Below are 18874 nucleotides of genomic sequence, written 5' to 3' on the forward strand. Positions count from 1 at the left end.
AATACAAACATTAAATATTTGCATCACTACTGCTATTTTTAGAAATACTTTAAAATACAGTTACAGCTTCTACTACAAATTTACTTTGACATGGTCATGGGCAGGAGATGAAATAAAATGGTACACAGGCACACATTTGATCTCTCTATCAATTTAAGGAAATATAAATTTCCTAGAGGAGAAAAAGCATTATTCTGTGGTGCCAACCAACACGACTTCGTAAGCTGTAAAGCCAGACGAATTCATTTTTGTAGTTAAATAGAAAGAGGGTTTTTCACACAGAAGATGGAGTCGGAGCAGAGGCTGCTGTGATCTGAAGCAATACTAATCAGCACAGAGAAAACAATCAGGGACGACTGCACAACCATTCCACCATTCGGAAGGCTGCTTTCCCCCTTCTGACACCCGGGACAACCAAACAACAGCAGCACAGTGTCAAAAGGACGGCGGAGAAGCGGTTTAAGCGAGAGAAACACCAGCAGCATGAAAAACATACCAACAGAGAATTCACAGCGCGGGAATGGCATTACCTCTTTTATGTAATTCCCTCAGGGGAATGCTGTCTCCTCCCCCGTCATAAGGCAAATAGGGATCAGAAGAAGCATCCATGATTAGAATTTTTAAAAAGAAATGGTAAAAAAAAAAAAGAGAGAGAGAGAGAGAGAGACGCTGGCTGGCTTAAACGGCCGGCAGCACGTCGTCCACCCCTGCTGCAGATGCCATGTTTGATGGGGACTGGAACAGCAGTTCGGCTGGCTGAAGCAACTGGGTTCTTCCACAGCCAATGATGTCATCAAAGGGAAATGATTGCAGCCTGGTTGCTAGTGGCTACAATCTAGCAGGGTTTACAGGCGGAAGAGCCATTTAATCGGGTCCTGCTACCAAAAATGATGACTAAGCTCGAGTAGAACAGCAAGGCTGGTGTGAGGATTTCAATGCACTCAGCAATGCAGTTTCTCTTCGACCAACGGCAACGAACCACAGGAACACAACAGGCTCATTGTTTCGTTATTTTAGGATTGTTACACTGTAAGGGGAAGAGAGTACTTAATACAGAAATGTGAAAAAGTATTATGGATCGAGACTATGCTCTTTTTCACTTCCAATACGGAAACATATGGGCAACACTCTGATTTGGTGCATTTTAAATCATTTAAAAATACTTATTTTATATGACACTGTGATGGTGGTTCATAAAGATAAGGTTAAGAAATAACAACAGAATGACAAAGTAAAGACTAGCTTTTTAAAGTGTGTTCTTATCAAAAATGTCCAGCAGTCTGGCTGTTAGGATTAAAATGCTCACCAGTTAAATTGGTTTTTGTTTGTGGGTTTTCTAATCTCCCTAATCCCTTCCATCAGCCTCTAGTTCCCTTGCCTCCAGACACTAGCTAGTCAGACATTTAAGCTTTGGAAGAAGAAAGCAGGGACCGCCAGGACACTCACAGTATGTGAAATGGGGCTGTGCAGGGAGCTTTCCCTCTCAGCAGGAAGAATTTTTGCTTAAGGCTTTTTAGTAAACGGTATAAAAATATACACTCCATTTCTTAGCTAAAACTTTTTATGAACTTCAGAAACGACACAATCCATTTTGGTTTACCACTGCCACGCTAAAATAAATGGCCAGAGTTCAAAACTTACAGCAATCATTCTGTCCGGTGTTTCTACCAGACCCCAACTCGGTGCTAAATAAAAAGCTGCCATTCACACACACAAAAAAGAATTCCACAAGACTTGAGGGTTCCATGTGATCTGTTTATGCAAGTATTGAAGAGACAAGCTTCTAAAATTCACTCTAAATCAAATAGTTTATATGCAAATAGTTTATGAGGAAAGCAAGTATGGACGATAGAGCGCAAGAAAGGTAAGGGAAATGCAGTCTGGTCATTCGCAACTGTTGTACAATGGAGGGCACAGTTCTAGTGGCACAGTGGGTGTACGTACATCTCGCACTGCTAACTGAGAGAACAGCACCTTGAACTCGCCACCTCATGTCTGCTTCCGTGAAGAGTCACAGTCTTGCAGACTCTAAAGCAGGCGTCCTCAAACTGCGGCCCGCGGGCCCCATGCGGCCCACCGAGGACATTTATCTGGCCCACTGGGTGTTTTTGCCCCATTTGGTATTTTACTTCACAATAAGATATGTGCAATATGCATTGGAATTTGTTCATAGTTTTATTTAAAACTAGTGCGGCCCTCCAACGGATCTGCGGGACAGTGAACTGACCCCCTGTTTGAAAAGTTTGAGGACCCCTGCTAGAGATTTCTACCCCTCCCTATTGGCTTGGAGGGGTGGGGGGCATAAGTCAGAATGAGGCAGCCATAAGTTCTGTTTTGGTTTTGGGTTTAAAAATTGTTTAAACCCAATTTGTTTACATATTTATCCCAGATATTTATATAAATAAAGTTTCTACACTTCAAAAAGTTTACACTTTAGATAGAACCTCTTACCAAGTTCTATGTGAGATTTGAGATAAAGTTTTCCAGAAAAAGAATATAAGCTAAAATTACTGCCATTCTATCTAATACTAATTCTAACTATTAACCTTTATGATAGGACTCTAAGTGGTTTTTTCTTTCATTCTGTTGTCTTTATTTCTCAAATATTCTATGACATAATTTTTTTTTAAAGAAAAGCACTGACCAAGAGCTACTAACTTTACTAAATTGATTACAGGTAAAATTGGTTCTTAGGTATGTTCTAGTACCAGAGATTTTTATTTTAAACATATGCTGTATGGCATTTTTAAATTATTACATTTTTAATGATACCATGTAGGTCCTTTCATGCCTTCACATAAAATGTAAATCAATTTATAAGTGTCCCGGATATTTGTCAGCACTGTCTCAACTTGTTCTACCTGATCTACAAGTTGGTCAGAAAGGGAAATGAAACTGATATCTAACACTAACTAGGGAGGTTTGTATTCAAATATAAAAAAATATATTTCCTTTAAAGTATATTCATAAGATCGTGTAAGGAAGTTTTATAGCCAAATTAAAGTTATATTAAAGATCCTATCTTGCGTGTGTGTTTATATGTAAATTATATACAACACTGAATATTTGCACAGAGGTAGGTTTACACAATGAGCTCTGGTGGCACACTGGTCACATGGTGGATTGCTGGCCACAGGTCAGAATTATCAGCTGCTCCAAGGGAGACAGACAAGCCTTCCTGCGCCCACACACAGTTGCCATCTCAGAAACCCACACGGGCAGCTCTGCCCTGCCCATTAGGGCTGCTAAGAGTCGGCGTCAACTCATTGACAGTGAGTTTTAGAGTTCTTACATTTTCAAGCTTTCAATTACCACATTATTTCTGGAAAAATGTATTTGAAAAAATATATATGTCAAAGTAAACAAATTCTTTGTGCTTATGAAGTCAGTAGCTGCTATTTTCTCTTGCAGTAAAAGAGTGGTTCTCAGGTTAAAGTGCTCCCCAGTGATACTTTAGAAAAGGACAAGTGATTTTGGAAGATTGCTATGAGTCGGAACTGACTCTGTGGCAGTGAGCTTGGTTTGGGTGGCAAGAAGGCACTTTGACACAGATTAAGTATTACCAGTTTATGCAACTGGATCCACTTTAGAGTGGGGCCAGAGTCGAAAGAGGACAGAAGGCAACATATTTCAGCATACAATTCTAAGAATTCAAAATCCTAAAATGGAAGACCATACTTTTGAGGCCTTAAAAATTCAGAAGAGGCTCCCAAGGGAGTGCAAAGGATAGACTCTCAGAGTGTGGCACCCCATCAGACTTGACTGGAGGACACACCTAGAAGTCAAAAATTAGACTCTGATCTATTTACAGGTTTTTCTTTCTAATTTTTTTAATTTATCTTTTTAAAATTAATTTATTATTTTATGGGTCATTGGTTTTCTTTTTGTCATGGTTGTGTTCTCTTTTGTCACTTTCTCTTGCTATGCCTTGATTTTTGGTGCATGTCATTATCTCTGCAGATCCCTCTAGATTAAGATGGGCTGGATGAATAGTCAGGAGGAGAAAACAACAGGACCAATGGTTCTGGTGGGACATGGGAGAAAGGGAGGCAGGAGTAAGGAGGTGGTGTTGACCAACCCAGGGACAAGGGAGCAACAAGTGACCCAAAATTAGTGGCAATAAGGGTGTGAGAGGGCTGGTAGGGATTCAGCAAGGGCAATATAACCGAGAGAAATTACTGAAACCCAAACGAAGGCTAAGCATGATAGTGGGACAAGAGGAAAGAACTAGGAGACAAAGGGTATTTATAGAGGTCTAAATACAGGTACGTACATATGTAAATACATTTATATAGGATGGTGGGGAAATAGATCTACGTGCATATATTTATAGGTTTAGTATTAAGGCAGCAGATGGACATTGGACCTCCATATAAGTACTTACTCAATGCAAGAACACTTTATTCTATTAAATTGGCATTCCATGATGCTCACCTTCCCAACATGATCGCTGAAGACAAATGTGTGCACAACCAAATGTGGTGAAGAAAGCTGATGGTGGCCGGCTATCAAAAGATATAGTGTCTGGGGTCTTATAGGCTTGAAGGCAAACAAGTGACCATGACCATGAGGTGTAGAAGGGACCAGGTATCAGACATCAAAGAACAAAAAATCATATCATTGGGTGCCCACCTTCCCTATATGATCAATGAAGATAAATGTGTGCATACGCAAATGTGGTGGAGAAAGATGATGTTGCCTGGCTATCAAAAGATATAGCATCTGGGGTCTTAAAGGCCTGAAGGTAAACAAGAAGCCATCTAGCTCAGAAGCAACAAAGCCCACATGGAAGAAGCACACCAGCCTGTGTGACCACGAGGTGTTGAAGGGATCAGGGATCAGGCATCAAAGAACAAAAAAATCATATCATTGTAAATGAGGGTGAGTGCAGAGTGGAGACCCAAAGTCCATCTGTAGGCAACTGGACACCTCCTTACTGAAGGGTCATGGGGAGGAGATGAGCCAGTCAGGGTTCAGGGTAGCAACAATGAAACATACAACTTTCCTCTAGTTCCTAAATGCTTCCTCCCCCTACTATCAAGACCTCAATTCTACCTTACAAATCTGGCTAGACCAGAGAATGTACATTGGTACAGATAGGAAATGAAAACACAGGGAATCCAGGACAGGTGAACCCTTCAGGACCAGTGGTGAGAGTGGCGATACCGGGAGGGTGGAGAAAAGGTGGGTGTAGAAAGGGGGAACCGATTACAAAGATCTACTTATAACCTCATCCCTGGGGGATGGACAACAGAAAAGTGGGTGAAGGGAGATGTCAGACAGTGTAAGATGTGACAAAATAATAATAATTTATAAATTATCAAGGGTTCATGGGGTGGGGCACAAGGAGGGAGGGGGAAAATGAGGAGCTGATATTAAGGGCTCCAGTAGAGAGCAAATGTTTTGAGAATGATGATGGCAACAAATGTGCTTGACACAATGGATGTATGTATGGATTGTGATAAGAATTGTACGAGCCCCAATAAAATGATTTTTTAAATGAAAGTGTTTTATATAATATTAATGAAAATATTAAATATCTGACAAAAGCAATTAAAATATTATTTTAATTTTTTTAATTCAGAAGAGATAGTTTGACTTTCAACTACATACTAGGTTCTTATCTCAATTTTATGTAGAATCCTATAATCACAACTTCTCTGGAATCTGTTTACTTATCTTCAAACCAGGTAGGCAATCTAGATGACAACAATCTACCAAACCAAGCCCACTGCTATCAAGCTCATTTAATTTTGGCTCTTGGTAAACAGAATAGAATTGCCCAATAAGATTCCCAAGTGAATCTTTATAGAAGCAGAGGGCCACATTTTGCTACTGCCTGGTAGGTTCACCACTGCCCTGGGTCAGCAGCCATGTGCATAAACACTGAGCCTCCAGGGCACTTCCATCTGATGCAATAATTTCAAATATCAATCTTTAAGGCCCATCTAACTAGAGCTAAAGGCCCTGGAAAACCTACACATTTCTATGTACTTAATTTTAAAAAATTTGCCTTTAGACCTATTAATTTATAGGAAACACAAGAAAGAAATAAACAAGTTAAACAATACCAAATAAGTAAAATCAGCAAAATTAAGTTTCAATAAATGTTAAAAGGTTGAAACCATGATAACAAGGGCTCAAGTAAAAAGAAAATGTTTTGGAAAATATGGTGACAACATATGCACAAATGTGCTTGATACAGTTGAAGTATGGATTGTTTAAGTGCTCTAAGAGCCCCCAATAAAATGATTTATTTAAAAAATATATAGTTGAAACCATACAAAGTATCTTTCCAGGGCACAAGGGAATGAAGCTAGAAATCGAAAAGAGAAGGAACATTGGAAAACTCATAAAAACTAGGAAAGCAACATATTCAAACAATCCAGGGTCAAAGGTGAAATTACTATAAGAAGAATAAGAACTAAAATACAATATACCAAAACATATGAGATGGAAGTGAAGAAGACCTAAATATATGGGAAAACAAATCAGGTTCATGACTTGAACACTTAATATTGTTAAGATGTCACTACCACTCAAAGCTAGATCCCTATCAAAATTCCAACAACCTATTTTTTTTCAAGAGCAAAATGAAAGGGAAAATTCATATAAAATCTCATAACACCCTGAAGAATCAAAACAATTATGGGAATTTGGGTCAAAGTTGAAAGATTCACATTTTCTGCTTTCAAAACTTACATACACACACACACACACACACACACAATGATGAATCAAGCTGATTCCAATTCAAAGTAATCCTATAGGACAGATTTGAGTTTCCCAATAGGGTTTCCAGGACTGTAACCAAGGAAGCAGACGCCACGTCTTTCTTCCACAGAGCAGCTACTGTGTTCAAACTGCCCTCTTTCCCTGTGCAACTGAGCACTTAACCACTGTGCCACCAAGACTCCTCCATAGCAGGCCTTAGAAAAGGCAAATCCAAACCAAACCACAATGAGATATCACGTGGCCTCCACTAAGATAATAAATATGACCAAAAAATTGAAAATAACAAGTTTTGGCAAGGCTATGCAGAAAGCAGGATCCTTCTATATCTTACTAGCGGGACAGTAAAACAGGACGGCCATTGTGGAAAATAGTTTGGCAGCTCCTCAAAAAGTTAAATATATAATTACCATATAACCAAGCAATTCCACTCTTAGGCATACAATTAAAAGAACTGAAACAGATTACTTTTTTAAAACAAAATAAGAAACCGTGTTCCTGCCAAGTCAGTTCTGGCCCATAGCAGCCCCACAAGACAAAGTGGAACAGCCCAGAAACGGTGTGGTAGTTACATGATCTGGTGTCAATTTGAGGATTAAGAGTGAAGAGGTGGAGTTTAGCCTGTCAATCAGATCGCAGCTTGACGACCTCATTTGGAGGCGCTAAGGTGACAAGTAGCTCGTTGGAGGCGGGACTCACATGGGTCTATGCTGACGGCAGCGAGAGCCCTGGAGCTGGAGGAGCCAGGTGGAGACCCACGCCAGCGCTGAGACGCTTCCACCGCCACTGGGTCCACAAGACTGTCCACCCTCTGCATTCGGCATCACTGCACGTGCTTCGTGAGTTGAAGAGGGAATCATAGGCTGGTATCAGACATATGGGCTAATGTCAGACTTGTGGACTTGATCTGGACTGGGCTGGGGTGTTTCTGAATATTCGATTGCTCTTGTCTATAGACCTTTCTTTTTTAAAAATTAATCACTTTATTGGGGAGCTCTTACAAATCTATTTTTTTACTAAATACTTTTACTGGGGGATCTTACATCTCTTATCACAATCCACACATTCCTCCAGTGTGCCAAGCACATTTACACATGTGCTGCCATCATCATTTTCAAAACATTCTCGTCCCACTTGAGCCCCTGATATCAGCTCCCCATTTCTTCCCCCTTCCTTCCCTGCCCACCCTCCCTCACGAACCCTTGATAAGTTGTAGATTATTATTTTCATATCTTACATCAGCCTCCATCACCCCTCACCCACTTTCCCGTTGTTCATCCCCCTGGGAGGGAGTTCTAGGTTGATCCTTGTGATGGATTTCCCCTTTCTCCCCACACCCTCCCCTAATCCTCCCCGTATCTCTTCTCTCATTGTTGGCCCTGGGGGGTTATCTATGCTGGATTACCTTCTCTGTGTGCATGCTCTGGTCTAATCCGATATAAACCTCTTTCTATACACCTGAGTGTCTATGAATTTTGTTTCTCTCATCTGCCCAGAATAACACACATTGTAATCTTTACAGAATCAACCTGCCACAGAGCACATGTGGGCTGTTGAGCAGTGACCAGCCCAGTACTTACCTGTTACTCTATCAGGGCTGCTTCCGAATAAACACTGTGCACAAATGTGCACAGGAGCACCATTCACAAGAGCCCAAAGTGGAAACAAGTCAAATGTCCATCATTGGATGAAAGGGCGAACCAACTGTGGACTGCTCAGACAGTGAAATGGAATCCATCCATCCACAGGAATTAATCACAGATACGCACGGCCACTTCAGTGACTCGCAGAGACGTTGCACGGAAACTGAGGCAGGTGGTGCGGGGAGGGCAGGGGGGACGAAATGACTTGCTACAGCTCGTCCTTGTGAAGCCTAGAGGACTCTATCTTGGTACAGGGGCAGTGAATTATTTAATGTGACTCTCACAGCCAAAGTCTCTAATTCCCACCAAACGACCTTTCTCTGCATGGGTCTGGTCAGAAGGTGGGGATCCCTATGCGAAGAGGCAGCAGTAAATAGCACAGGCAGTGAGTGCCACAGAATGGCACACAGCAGGCAAGCTTGACTGCCTGGCCCACAGACAGAAGGTGGGCAAGATGCTGGTAGGATTAGCCCGTGAGCAATTACAAGCAGAACTCCCTGGTGTTCCATCCTGCTGTATATAAAATGAGCCCTCTGAGAGGAGGGATTCTATTACCAGCAAGAACAAGGAATGGATCGTGGCCTCTGGACCCAAGATTCCTGTGCAGTGTACCTCCTGGATCCAGAAGAGCAGCAGTAGAACCAGGAGCAAAAGCATGCACGGAACCGGGTGCTGGACTTCCCAACCCACGGCGCTTTTGTTCAATGGGCTGGTGTGCAGGGAGGGTTACCAATGAGCACTGACTTGGGAAAGCTGAACTTGACTCACAAAGTGGATGTGAGTGTCTTTGGGCTGAGGCTTATGGAAAGAGAGTGCCTGTGGGCACTCACTTCTGGGCGCGGGGCTTGCTGGCCCGTGCAGCGGGAGCTGAAGGCCTTCAGATGAGGCTTACAGTGGAGCGGTATGGCCCTTTGAGCATTTCTTAGCAGAGCCGAACCTTTGTAACGTGACCTGATAACAACTCAACCGGAAGCATTTCCCACTGGCCCTGTTGTTAGGTGCTGTGGGTCAGCTCATAGCGCCCACCACAGCAGAGTGAAACACAGCCCTTGCAGTTAGCAGCCCCATGCGAAAGCACCTCCCGAGGCAGTAGTCGCATTCGAAACACACCATTCGCTCAAAGACCCGTCAACAGTAAAATAAAGAGGTAGCTGTGGCAGAGTCATAAAGAAAAATGACGGAGTTTAAAGGGGACCAAAATTCGCATCTACTAAATGGAACATCATTTATGACTCAAAAAAAGCTATGTTCAGTAAAAGAAGCAAGAAAAGGGCGTGTTTACTCTTATTCTTATATGACCTGCAAAATAAGCAATATTAGATTACTTTTTGTAATTACATTTTAACGATCAAATCATAAGACAAAGCAAGCAATTATCCAAGGAAAAACAGTAATTTTTGTCTACAGCAGCGGTTCTCAACCTGTGGGTCGCAACCCCTTTGAGGGACAAATGATCTTTTCACAGGTGTTGCCTGATTCATAACAGTAGCCAAATGATAGTGCTGAAGTAGCAACAAAAACAATGTTATGGCTGGGGGTCACCACAACGGGAGGAACTGTATGAAAGGGCCACGGCATGAGGAAGGCTGAGAACCGCTGGTCTAGAGGAAAGGGTTCGCTCTATGCACGAGACTTCTGGAGTATATACTACTACTTCACTGATTACAGCATGGCGGTGCTGCCGCTTTGGATCTGCGAGCGGGTCCTGAGCAGAAGACCCTGTGTCGGCCGCTCACCTTGGCTACTCATTTGTTGCCATCAATCATGTTATTGACTTTAAGGAAAAGAAACAGGAAATTGAAAAACCAACAGCCATTTCAGAACTCTTCACAACTCTGCCAATTGCACAGGAGAAGTCAAGACCAAGCAAAATTCTAACTAGACTGACTATTATCACTTCGGATCCCTCTCGCTGCCACTTGTTTGGAGATCCGCTTCTTCCAGGACCCGCCTCTATGACACCGCTGCAATTTTCCCAAAGACAGAGAAACTGTTTCATGTTGCTCGTACACATTTAGATGTGGATTTAGCCCGCATAACTGTGACAGAGAAACTACCACTTTACTTCCGAAGACCCCTTATTCATGTGGCAATTGACCCAAGCACGTCTTTGAACTGGCCTACAGCCCTGCCACCAGACTCCACTGTGAGAAGGGACACGATCTCCAGTGCCCTCCATTTGACGCAGCTCTGCAAAGCAAAGACTGTAATTATATCTCGTGCTGCCGAACGGCCTTTAGATATCAGGCCACATGACGTGGCAAACGTAGGGTGGCTCTCTGGGCTGTCTGAAAGCGATGCCAAGGCTGCGGTGTCCACCAAGCGCAGCGCGGGCGGCGCTTCTCCGCGGAGAAACGAGAAAAACTGCTTTCGGAATTGTTTCCACGGCGAAGAAACCTCGGTCGTCAGAAGCAGATGATGCGTCCCTTCCAGCTTGGAAGAAAGCCAAGTGTGAGGGCTGAGAAGGTCCCCTCGGCGCCCTCAGCGCTTTTCTCTGCCCGCAGAGAGAACTCAGTGGCTACCACGCAGCTAAAGCCTTTAGCTAATTTACTCTTTACATATGGATCCAGCAATTAATAGTCTATAAAAAACAGTGTTGTTTTCAACCCATTACAATAACAAGCAAGACCTGCTGAATTTAGACGTTAAGGAAATGTTAAGATGTTATCCTTTGTATAGCGATAAATTATGGCAGGTGTAATCTAATGAGAAAATGGCTTACTATTGTAAGAAACTATTTAAATTGTTTCTTGTTTCATGAAAAACTCCTGTTTTTCTTCTTGTTACACAGAGGTTATTATTTAAATCTTAGTATTCAAGAAGTGCTGAGTTTGAGGACTATTAAAACCTTGTAAAGAGCTGACCCTGTTAGTAGACTGGGCTGTTTTTTAAAGCTGCTCTTATACGGACTCACCAAGGCAGCGTTCTTTTGGAAAGGGTGTGATAAACTGTGCAGGGCCTTCGAGGGGTGTTGTGTGAGGCGTGGACCATCGTGTCTTCCCTCAGGCCTCTTTGCTGCTTCTGACCTTTGCTATGTCCTGGAAATAGAATGTCTGCCTTTTTCTAGGAACCCCTGGAAACTTAACATTGGCATTCCTAAGAACTCTATTAAAAGTGTCTAAACGTTTAGCTCAAATAATAATAATAATACTTCATTTTCTTAAGTTGGATAGGATTGCAGAGGTGCTTTTTCGGTTATAACTTATTAAATGGAAAGTTGTTGGTTGTTTTTGATTCATTATTCATCTGAAAATATATGGGTAAGTAAAAAGTACTGCTACATGACTGTAGAGACTTTTATTAAACAGAAATACCAAAATATGAAGCTATTGCTTCTCGATATATCTTCGCTGTAGGTCTATAAATTTCTGAAGGCAGTGTTTCCTATTGGCCAGCCTTTCTCTAAACCAGCGGTTCTCAATCTGTGGGTCGTGACCCCCGGGGAGGTCGAATGACCCTTTCACAGGGTTGACCGATTCATAACAGTAGCAAAATTACAGTGAAGAAGTAGCAACGGAAATAATGTTATGATTGGAGGTCTCCACCACATGAAAAGCTGCATTAGGAAGGTTGAGAACCGCTACCTTAAACAATCTGTGCACCTCCATTTGCACTGTGTCAAAATGGCAGCTTGGGCACCTTGAGGACTCAAATTATGTTCCTTCCTTATCAATGTTCTTTGAATTTGGAGAAAAATAAGTCTGAAGAGCTAAGAGCAGGGCAGTTGGGGGGACTGGGTTAAGTTTTCCAACACAATTCTTATAAAATAAGGTAACAATTCCCATATTGCAGTCTGAAAAGCCAGCCTATACTTGTATAACTTCCTTTCCTCAGCAATGCTTTCGATTCTGCGCCATTCATTCTACGATGCTCACCTTTCCGACACGATGGCTGAAGACAAAATGGGTGCATAAGCTACTGTGGTGAAGAAAGCTGACGGTGCCCGGCTATTACAAGATATAGTGTATTAGGTCGTAATGGCTTCAAGTTAAACAAGTGTCCATCTAGCAGGGAAGCAACAAAGCCTACATAGCAGAATCACACCAACTCGTGTAATCACGAGGTGTCGATGGGATCAGGTATTAGGCACCAGAAGACCCCAAACAACCATTTTGATGTGAATGAGGGGGGTCAGAATGGAGACCCAAAGCCCATCTGTAGACAATTGGACTTCCCCTCACAGAAGGGTCACAAGGAAGGGGCAAGTCAGCCAGGGTACACACAGTACAGCACCAATGAAACACACACCAATCCTCTAGTTCTTTAATACCCTCCCCCCCACTATCATGACCCAGCCCTACCTTACAGATCCGGCTAGACCAGAGCATGGACACTGGGTACAGGTAAGAGGCCTTGACACACAGAATTCAGGACAGATAAACCCCTCAGGGCCAATAATGAGAGTAGCAATACCATGAAGGTAGGGGGAAGGTAAGGAGGAGAAGGGGGAGAAAAGGGGAACTGAACGCGATGATCGACGTACAGCACCCTCCCCCCAAGATGATGAGCAACAGAAACATGGGTGAAGGGAGACAGCAGATGTTGTAAAATATGAAAATAAAAATGATTTTTAAATTATCAAGGGTTAACAAGATGGGAGGGTAGAGGAGGGAGGGGGTAAAAAAGAGGAGCTGATACCAAGGGCTCAGTAGAAAGAAAATGTTTGGGAAATGATGATGACAACATATGTGCAAATGTGCTTGATACAAATGATATATGGATTGTTATAGACTGTTAAGAGCCCCCAATAAAATGATTTATTAAAATAAGAACTTTAATTAATGAATAAATTCTGTGCCATTGGCAAAATTAATGTGACTATCAATAGAATTGTTTTATGCCCCAAGGGGATGACATAACGTCCCCTATCACAAACGATAATGATGTCTCGAAAGTGAACCATATATAATCCCAGATATTTGAATGGATTCCGGCCCCAAACTATGAGCAATTCATTTTTATAATGTAGCCCTACTCGATACTCAGCCTCATGGAGAGAGCACTGAACATACGGGTGCTACAGCAAAGTGTGGGGAAGAAATCAAATGATGTCCGGCTATTCCTAAAGAAGAGTGTCGAGGGTCTTAAAGGTTTGTCTTCAAACAAGCAGCCATCTGAATGAGGTGTCAACCCAGCCCGCATGGAGAAGTACGCCAGCCAACATGATCCAAAGACTGTCCACAATAAAATCCAAATCTGAACCATGGAATGGTCAGAGTTAAAACTGTGAACCCCTGGTTTGCAGGCGGATCTGGATGACAGTGGAAACCCCAAATCCATCTGAAGGCTCCCACACCGAGTAAGCCTCCAGTGACGGCTCTGACCACAGTCTGGGGATGCGATGTGGACAGCCGTACAAAGTGCGCTGTAGTCTATTGTGGCAGCTGTAATTAGGTTAAAATGTAACACCTTGCCATTTAATGTCCCTTTAGACCCATTTTAAAGTTGTTTGGGGTGTTCATGTTTTGTACTTTCTTTTAGATTGAGGTTTTTCTCTGATTTGTTCTGACATTATTGTTGGGCTTGTTTTTTGGGGGTTTTTTTGCTTGTTTGCTTGTTTCCTGTCTTGTGTTTTGTATGATTTTCTAGATATGAAGCCCAGGAGAAAGAAATCAATAGGGGCAGTTACTTGGTGAATAATTACTAAGGGGTATGACAGGGGAGGTTGAGGGAAATGGGGAGCTCACAACAAGGTGCACACAGCCAACAAAAGACTTCCGTGAGACAATTACTTTAAAAGAATGGCAAGTCTTTATCTAGGAGGAGGGCAAGCTGTAAATAAGTAACACAATAAAGCCAAGAATGTAACACAATAAAAGCAGTACAGTTTACTGCCTCTAGGTAAAGCCCTCTAGAGAGGCTACATCTGTGAATTACAGATTGTTCTAGCAGATAAAGAGACCCCAACACTCAAGTGCAATTTATAGGGGGACATTTTTTTTTTCTTAACATGCATGTGTTTATTCAAGAAAAACCTGTTTAAAGAAGTCTGTAATCAGTGGATGGTTGCAGAAAGTTCTCCCAGTAACACAAATGTCTTCCTCCTGTTAGGGTGTTTGCACAAGAATGTCCACACAAACCAGGAGCTTCCAAAAGGATCTGCTGAGCCAATTACATTCAAGGTAGAAAGGTCAGCGCCCAAGGGCTTGGCAACTGTTCTAGATAAGGTCCCGGCACAACCTTGGCAGTTTTTCTAGAGGGCAAAAGACAACAGCCCAAACCAAACTCACTGCCATCAAGTCCATTCCAATTCAGTGACCCTACAGGCCAGGGTAGAACTGCCCCTGTGAGTGTCCCGAGAGAGACGGTCGCCCTTTATGGGAGTAGAAATCCCCATCTTTCTCCCGCTGATCCAGCGGTCAAATCTGTAACCACCATGCCACAAGGGCTCCTCACAGGATAAACACTGGACACGAATTAAGAATTTTCTAAAATATGGAAAATTGAATTGGTGAGGAAAAGGCCAGCAAGTTCGAACCAGTGAATTATTTTTCCCAAATTGACAAGTACCTGCTCATTCTTGGAAGACAGCAAGGGACATTCTACAAAAAAGAAGTGTGTCAGAAGTAAACTTTATTCCACCCACCCTCCAGCCCCATCTTCCCTGTTCATGTTGTTATTCTCAAAACTCAAAAACATTTAAAAGGAAATTATTTGAGTCCCTCAAGGTTGAAAAACTGCCACTTTGATGTAGTGTGAACTGAAGAATGCGGAATTCTTCAGGGAGATGGAAACATTGACTTCAGAAGCGTATACAACTCAGTAGAGGCTACAGTATGTTAGGTAGCTAGAATAGGGACTAAGCGGGGTTGTCCCCAAGATGCCTGCACAGGGCCATAGCAAAGGGGATCCAGAAAAATCAGATACCCATTAGACACCCAAGGAAAGATCCAAACTAAGCATGCTTAGACACAAGCCCCCTAGGCCCAGGTGGGAGGTCTCTGTGGGTGCACAGACTAGGCCCAGCCACATGACATCACCCAGGTGCCCTTACACTCAGCCAATGAGGTGGCCAGTACCTTCAATCACGCCTTCCCAGCCAGAGGAGAGACGAGCCCACCACTGGGAGTCCCAGCCTCCTGTAGTCCTCTGACTCCTCTCTTGTTCCGATGCGCTCTTGCAGGTTGGTCAGAGGACAGGGGCACGCACGCGGTGCCCAGGCCTGGGGCGCCCGAGCTCCCTCTCAGGCCTCTCTCTCCAGACGCTCTTTTGGGATTTCCTGCTCTTGGCCCCTGGGATTTCCTGTGAATACCTGAAACTTCCCTTTTCCTCATAAAAGTGCTGCTGCTGCAGCGTAGCAAAGCAAGAACCGAGGTATCAACTGCTCCAGTAACCTAACCACTATATTGATGACTTCCTGAACCTAATAGTCCATCTGTTCCAAGATACTAAAAATATATCTATGGACTCTGCCAGAACATTGTAAGCAAGCAATGTTTATACTACATAACTATTGTGCTCTTGTGGAATTAGGCCTGTGAATCAATATTGATGAATGTTACAAGAAAGGTACTATGGAAACCATTACTGTTGGCTCCAAGGATGTCCTTTAAAAACAGTATGTTAGGCAATAACTACTAGGCTGCTAACTACAAGGTCAGCAGTTCAAACCCAGAGCCACTCCGAAGGAGAAGGATAGGGGTGTGGTTCTACTCTGTCCTATAGGGTCACTATGAGTTGTGTGGGATAGAAAAAGACTTTTCCCCAGCTTCTCTCCCCTAAATATATGTCAGGCCTAGGACACTGCTTGCAACTAAAGGTAAATGGTTGTCAACTTATCTCCCTGAAGGCATCAGCCATCTGAAGTAAGCAGACCCTACTGTCTGTCCCGACATCGGTGGGGCTCACTCCCTGTTAAAGACAGTCAATTGCTCTCCCTGGAAAGTAAGTCAAGTCTCTAGCTCAAGGACACTCAGGCCGCCACCATGAATCTAGGATCCCCCTATCTTGTCAGATGCAAACCCTTAATCTCTCCTCTTCCTATAGCGTGTACACCCCTAGATCGTTCCCCTCCCATTACTGTATTACCTATAGGACAACCCCTTCCTGTGACGTATGTCTTTGCCTGTAATTAGGGGGCTTGCATGCCCCCAAAGTTATATAAGCCTTAGTTAGAAATAAACTGTTTGCTCTCTCTCTTCTTCCCTCTCCTCCACCTGCGCTGTGCGTGGACCTGGCTGGCGAGATCATGGCCGTCCAGGAGGTGAGCATGCTACTATGAAATGTGCCTGACTCCTTTATTTCATGCTCTCTTCTGTCTCTCTTGTTCTATGTATTTACTAAATCTTTATATATCATAACCATACAATTGTGCCTATCGGACGGTGATATAGTTGTGAGGGGCTAGTTTCCCCCAGAGTTGAAATCAACTCAATATAGTAGATTTGGTTTTTGGCATATCATTTGCTGTTTTAAAGTTTACAGCCAAATTTGTAGTCTGTCCTTAGAAAAGTATATTTGTAATATCTTTTGTTTACTATCACTCTTCTCCCATTTGAAGTTCCTTGTTTCCCTTGGCTTCATGGCAGGGAATTTGGTTTTTCATGGTTCAGTGGTATAATTCTTACCTTCTGAGGCCCAGGTTCCCCTCCTGGTCAATGAACCCCTGTAGGGACCACTGAATTATGATGCTAAACTGATTTTGGCAGAACTTCTAGAATAATCAGATAGACTAGGAAGAAAAGGCTGGCAACTAACTTCTGAAAATCAGCGATGAAATATTGCATATTTCCTACTGTAAGATGTTTGCATTGTTATTTAACCCAATAAGTTCTGAAACCCTGGTTAGCATGAATCCACTTCAGAGAAGAAGGTAGTTCTCTCAGAGCTGGCACCGTTCTTTCATGCCTGCACAGGGCGAAAGGCTGAACCCTGGACTAAACATGTGCCTTTACCCTGAGAGAAGTCCTGGCAGAGGCCAGCCAATTGTTGGCACAGTCACTTTGTGTCATAGATTGAATTCTGTTTCCCCAAAATATGTGTAACTTGGCTAGTCCATGATTCTTAGGGTTATGTAATTACCTTCTATTTTGTAGTTTGATGTAAGTATCCTGTATGTTAAAAATCCGAATTCTATGATGTTAATAAAAAAAGGATTAGAGACAGTTAAGTTCAAGACTAGGTTATATCTTGATTCTATCTCTTTTAAGATATTAAAGGAGATTTTAAAAATGAACAGAGATTAGAGCAATCTGAAGCACTGGAGAAACACATCCTTAAACCCAGGATCCCTGTGCTGAGAACCTTCTAGACCCAAGGAGAGAATGATGCTATGACACAAGGAGATGTGGAAGGAATGCCCGACCCATCTATATTAATCTAATACCCTTCTCTCTGGAGCTTACATTTTGCTACTGAAACATCGACGAATTATATAGTTACAAAGTCCCAGCTTCTGAAACACTGTTGTACAAAGGGTTGGCAAAATACAACCTCCAAATTCACCATCACTGATTAAAAACAAGGCAACTGAGTACGTTTGTCAGAGACCACCTGGGCTAAAAACCAAACTTTATCTACAAACTGAAAGGACATGACCAGGAAACCCTAGGGAGATCAGTCTACTTTGTAACAGATGAGGTCACATCTGTCATAACTCAATAACAAACTAAGGGTCAAAGAACTATTTAAACAAAACAAAACAAAAAGTGTTGAATTACACTTTTTCAATTTACAAATTATTTTTATTATTTTTCAAATTATGAATGTAGGCATGTATCTGGCCTACGAAGTTACAGTTAGAATTATAGAAAAATTAATGATGAAGACAGAAAATTACTATTAACAATAGCAAAGAAATATGTTTGTTCTTAAGTTATAGCTTTGGGATTTCAAATCCTAGCTAGAATGAAATGAAATATCAAAGCAATCAGACCAACAAAAAAAATTATAAATGCTGAGTAAAATAATAAAAACAAAACCCACTGCCATTGAGTTGATTCCAATTCATAGAGTTTCTGAGGCTGTAAATTTTACAATTTACAGTCTGGAAGCAGACAGACTCCATTTTCTTCTGCAGAGCAGATGGTGGGTTTGAACCACTGGCTTTGCAAGCATTGGGCAGTCATTGTTTACCAAACATTGCCACTAGGGCTCTTGAGTACAATCAATCTCTCTCTCTCTCTCTCTCTCTCTCTCTCTCTCTCTCTCTCTCTCTCTCTCTCTCTCTCTCTCTCTCACTCACTCACTGCCATGGAGTCAATGTTGACACTCAGGGGTCCCCTGTGGGGTTCCGCAACTATAATGGTTTAGGGAGTAAAAAGCCCAGTCTTTCTCCAGTGGAGCTGCTGCTGATCATGTGGATCGCAGCCCAACCCATCACCACTACACCAGCAGAGCTCCAGCTTGAGTGAACTGTACAGGGGGAGGCAGGGAAAGCAAAGCATATGCAAGGCAGCTAGAACTTGAGATGCAAGACTCTGAAAAGAAGTAAAACACAGAGAGGCCAATCTACCACGCTTCAGTCATTTCCTGAAGTATAAACAGAGTAACAGAGAGAG

At 42.5% G+C, this 18874-nt stretch overlaps 1 protein-coding gene and 1 pseudogene across 5 annotated transcripts in view; one reads left to right on the top strand and one right to left on the bottom strand.

The window, feature by feature from the left end:
• Positions 1-18874, bottom strand: part of CLCN3 (chloride voltage-gated channel 3) — a 97404-nt gene that overhangs the window by 70052 nt on the left and 8478 nt on the right. The window contains exon 1 of one of the 5 annotated variants that reach the window (XM_075556881.1): positions 531-768. The exons of 3 other annotated variants lie outside the window; for them this stretch is intronic. In XM_075556881.1, coding sequence (XP_075412996.1) covers positions 531-609 — 79 coding nt within the window. In that variant the 5' untranslated portion in view covers positions 610-768. Of the gene's footprint in view, positions 1-530; positions 769-18874 lie in introns of those variants that run through there. One more of the 5 variants, XM_075556885.1, reaches the window with a different exon arrangement.
• LOC142454610 (ribonuclease P protein subunit p30 pseudogene) lies at positions 8830-10837 on the top strand (annotated as a pseudogene).

The sequence above is a fragment of the Tenrec ecaudatus genome, chromosome 8 (assembly GCF_050624435.1).
Source record: "Tenrec ecaudatus isolate mTenEca1 chromosome 8, mTenEca1.hap1, whole genome shotgun sequence".
In the NCBI taxonomy this organism is placed as follows: Eukaryota; Metazoa; Chordata; class Mammalia; order Afrosoricida; family Tenrecidae; genus Tenrec; species Tenrec ecaudatus.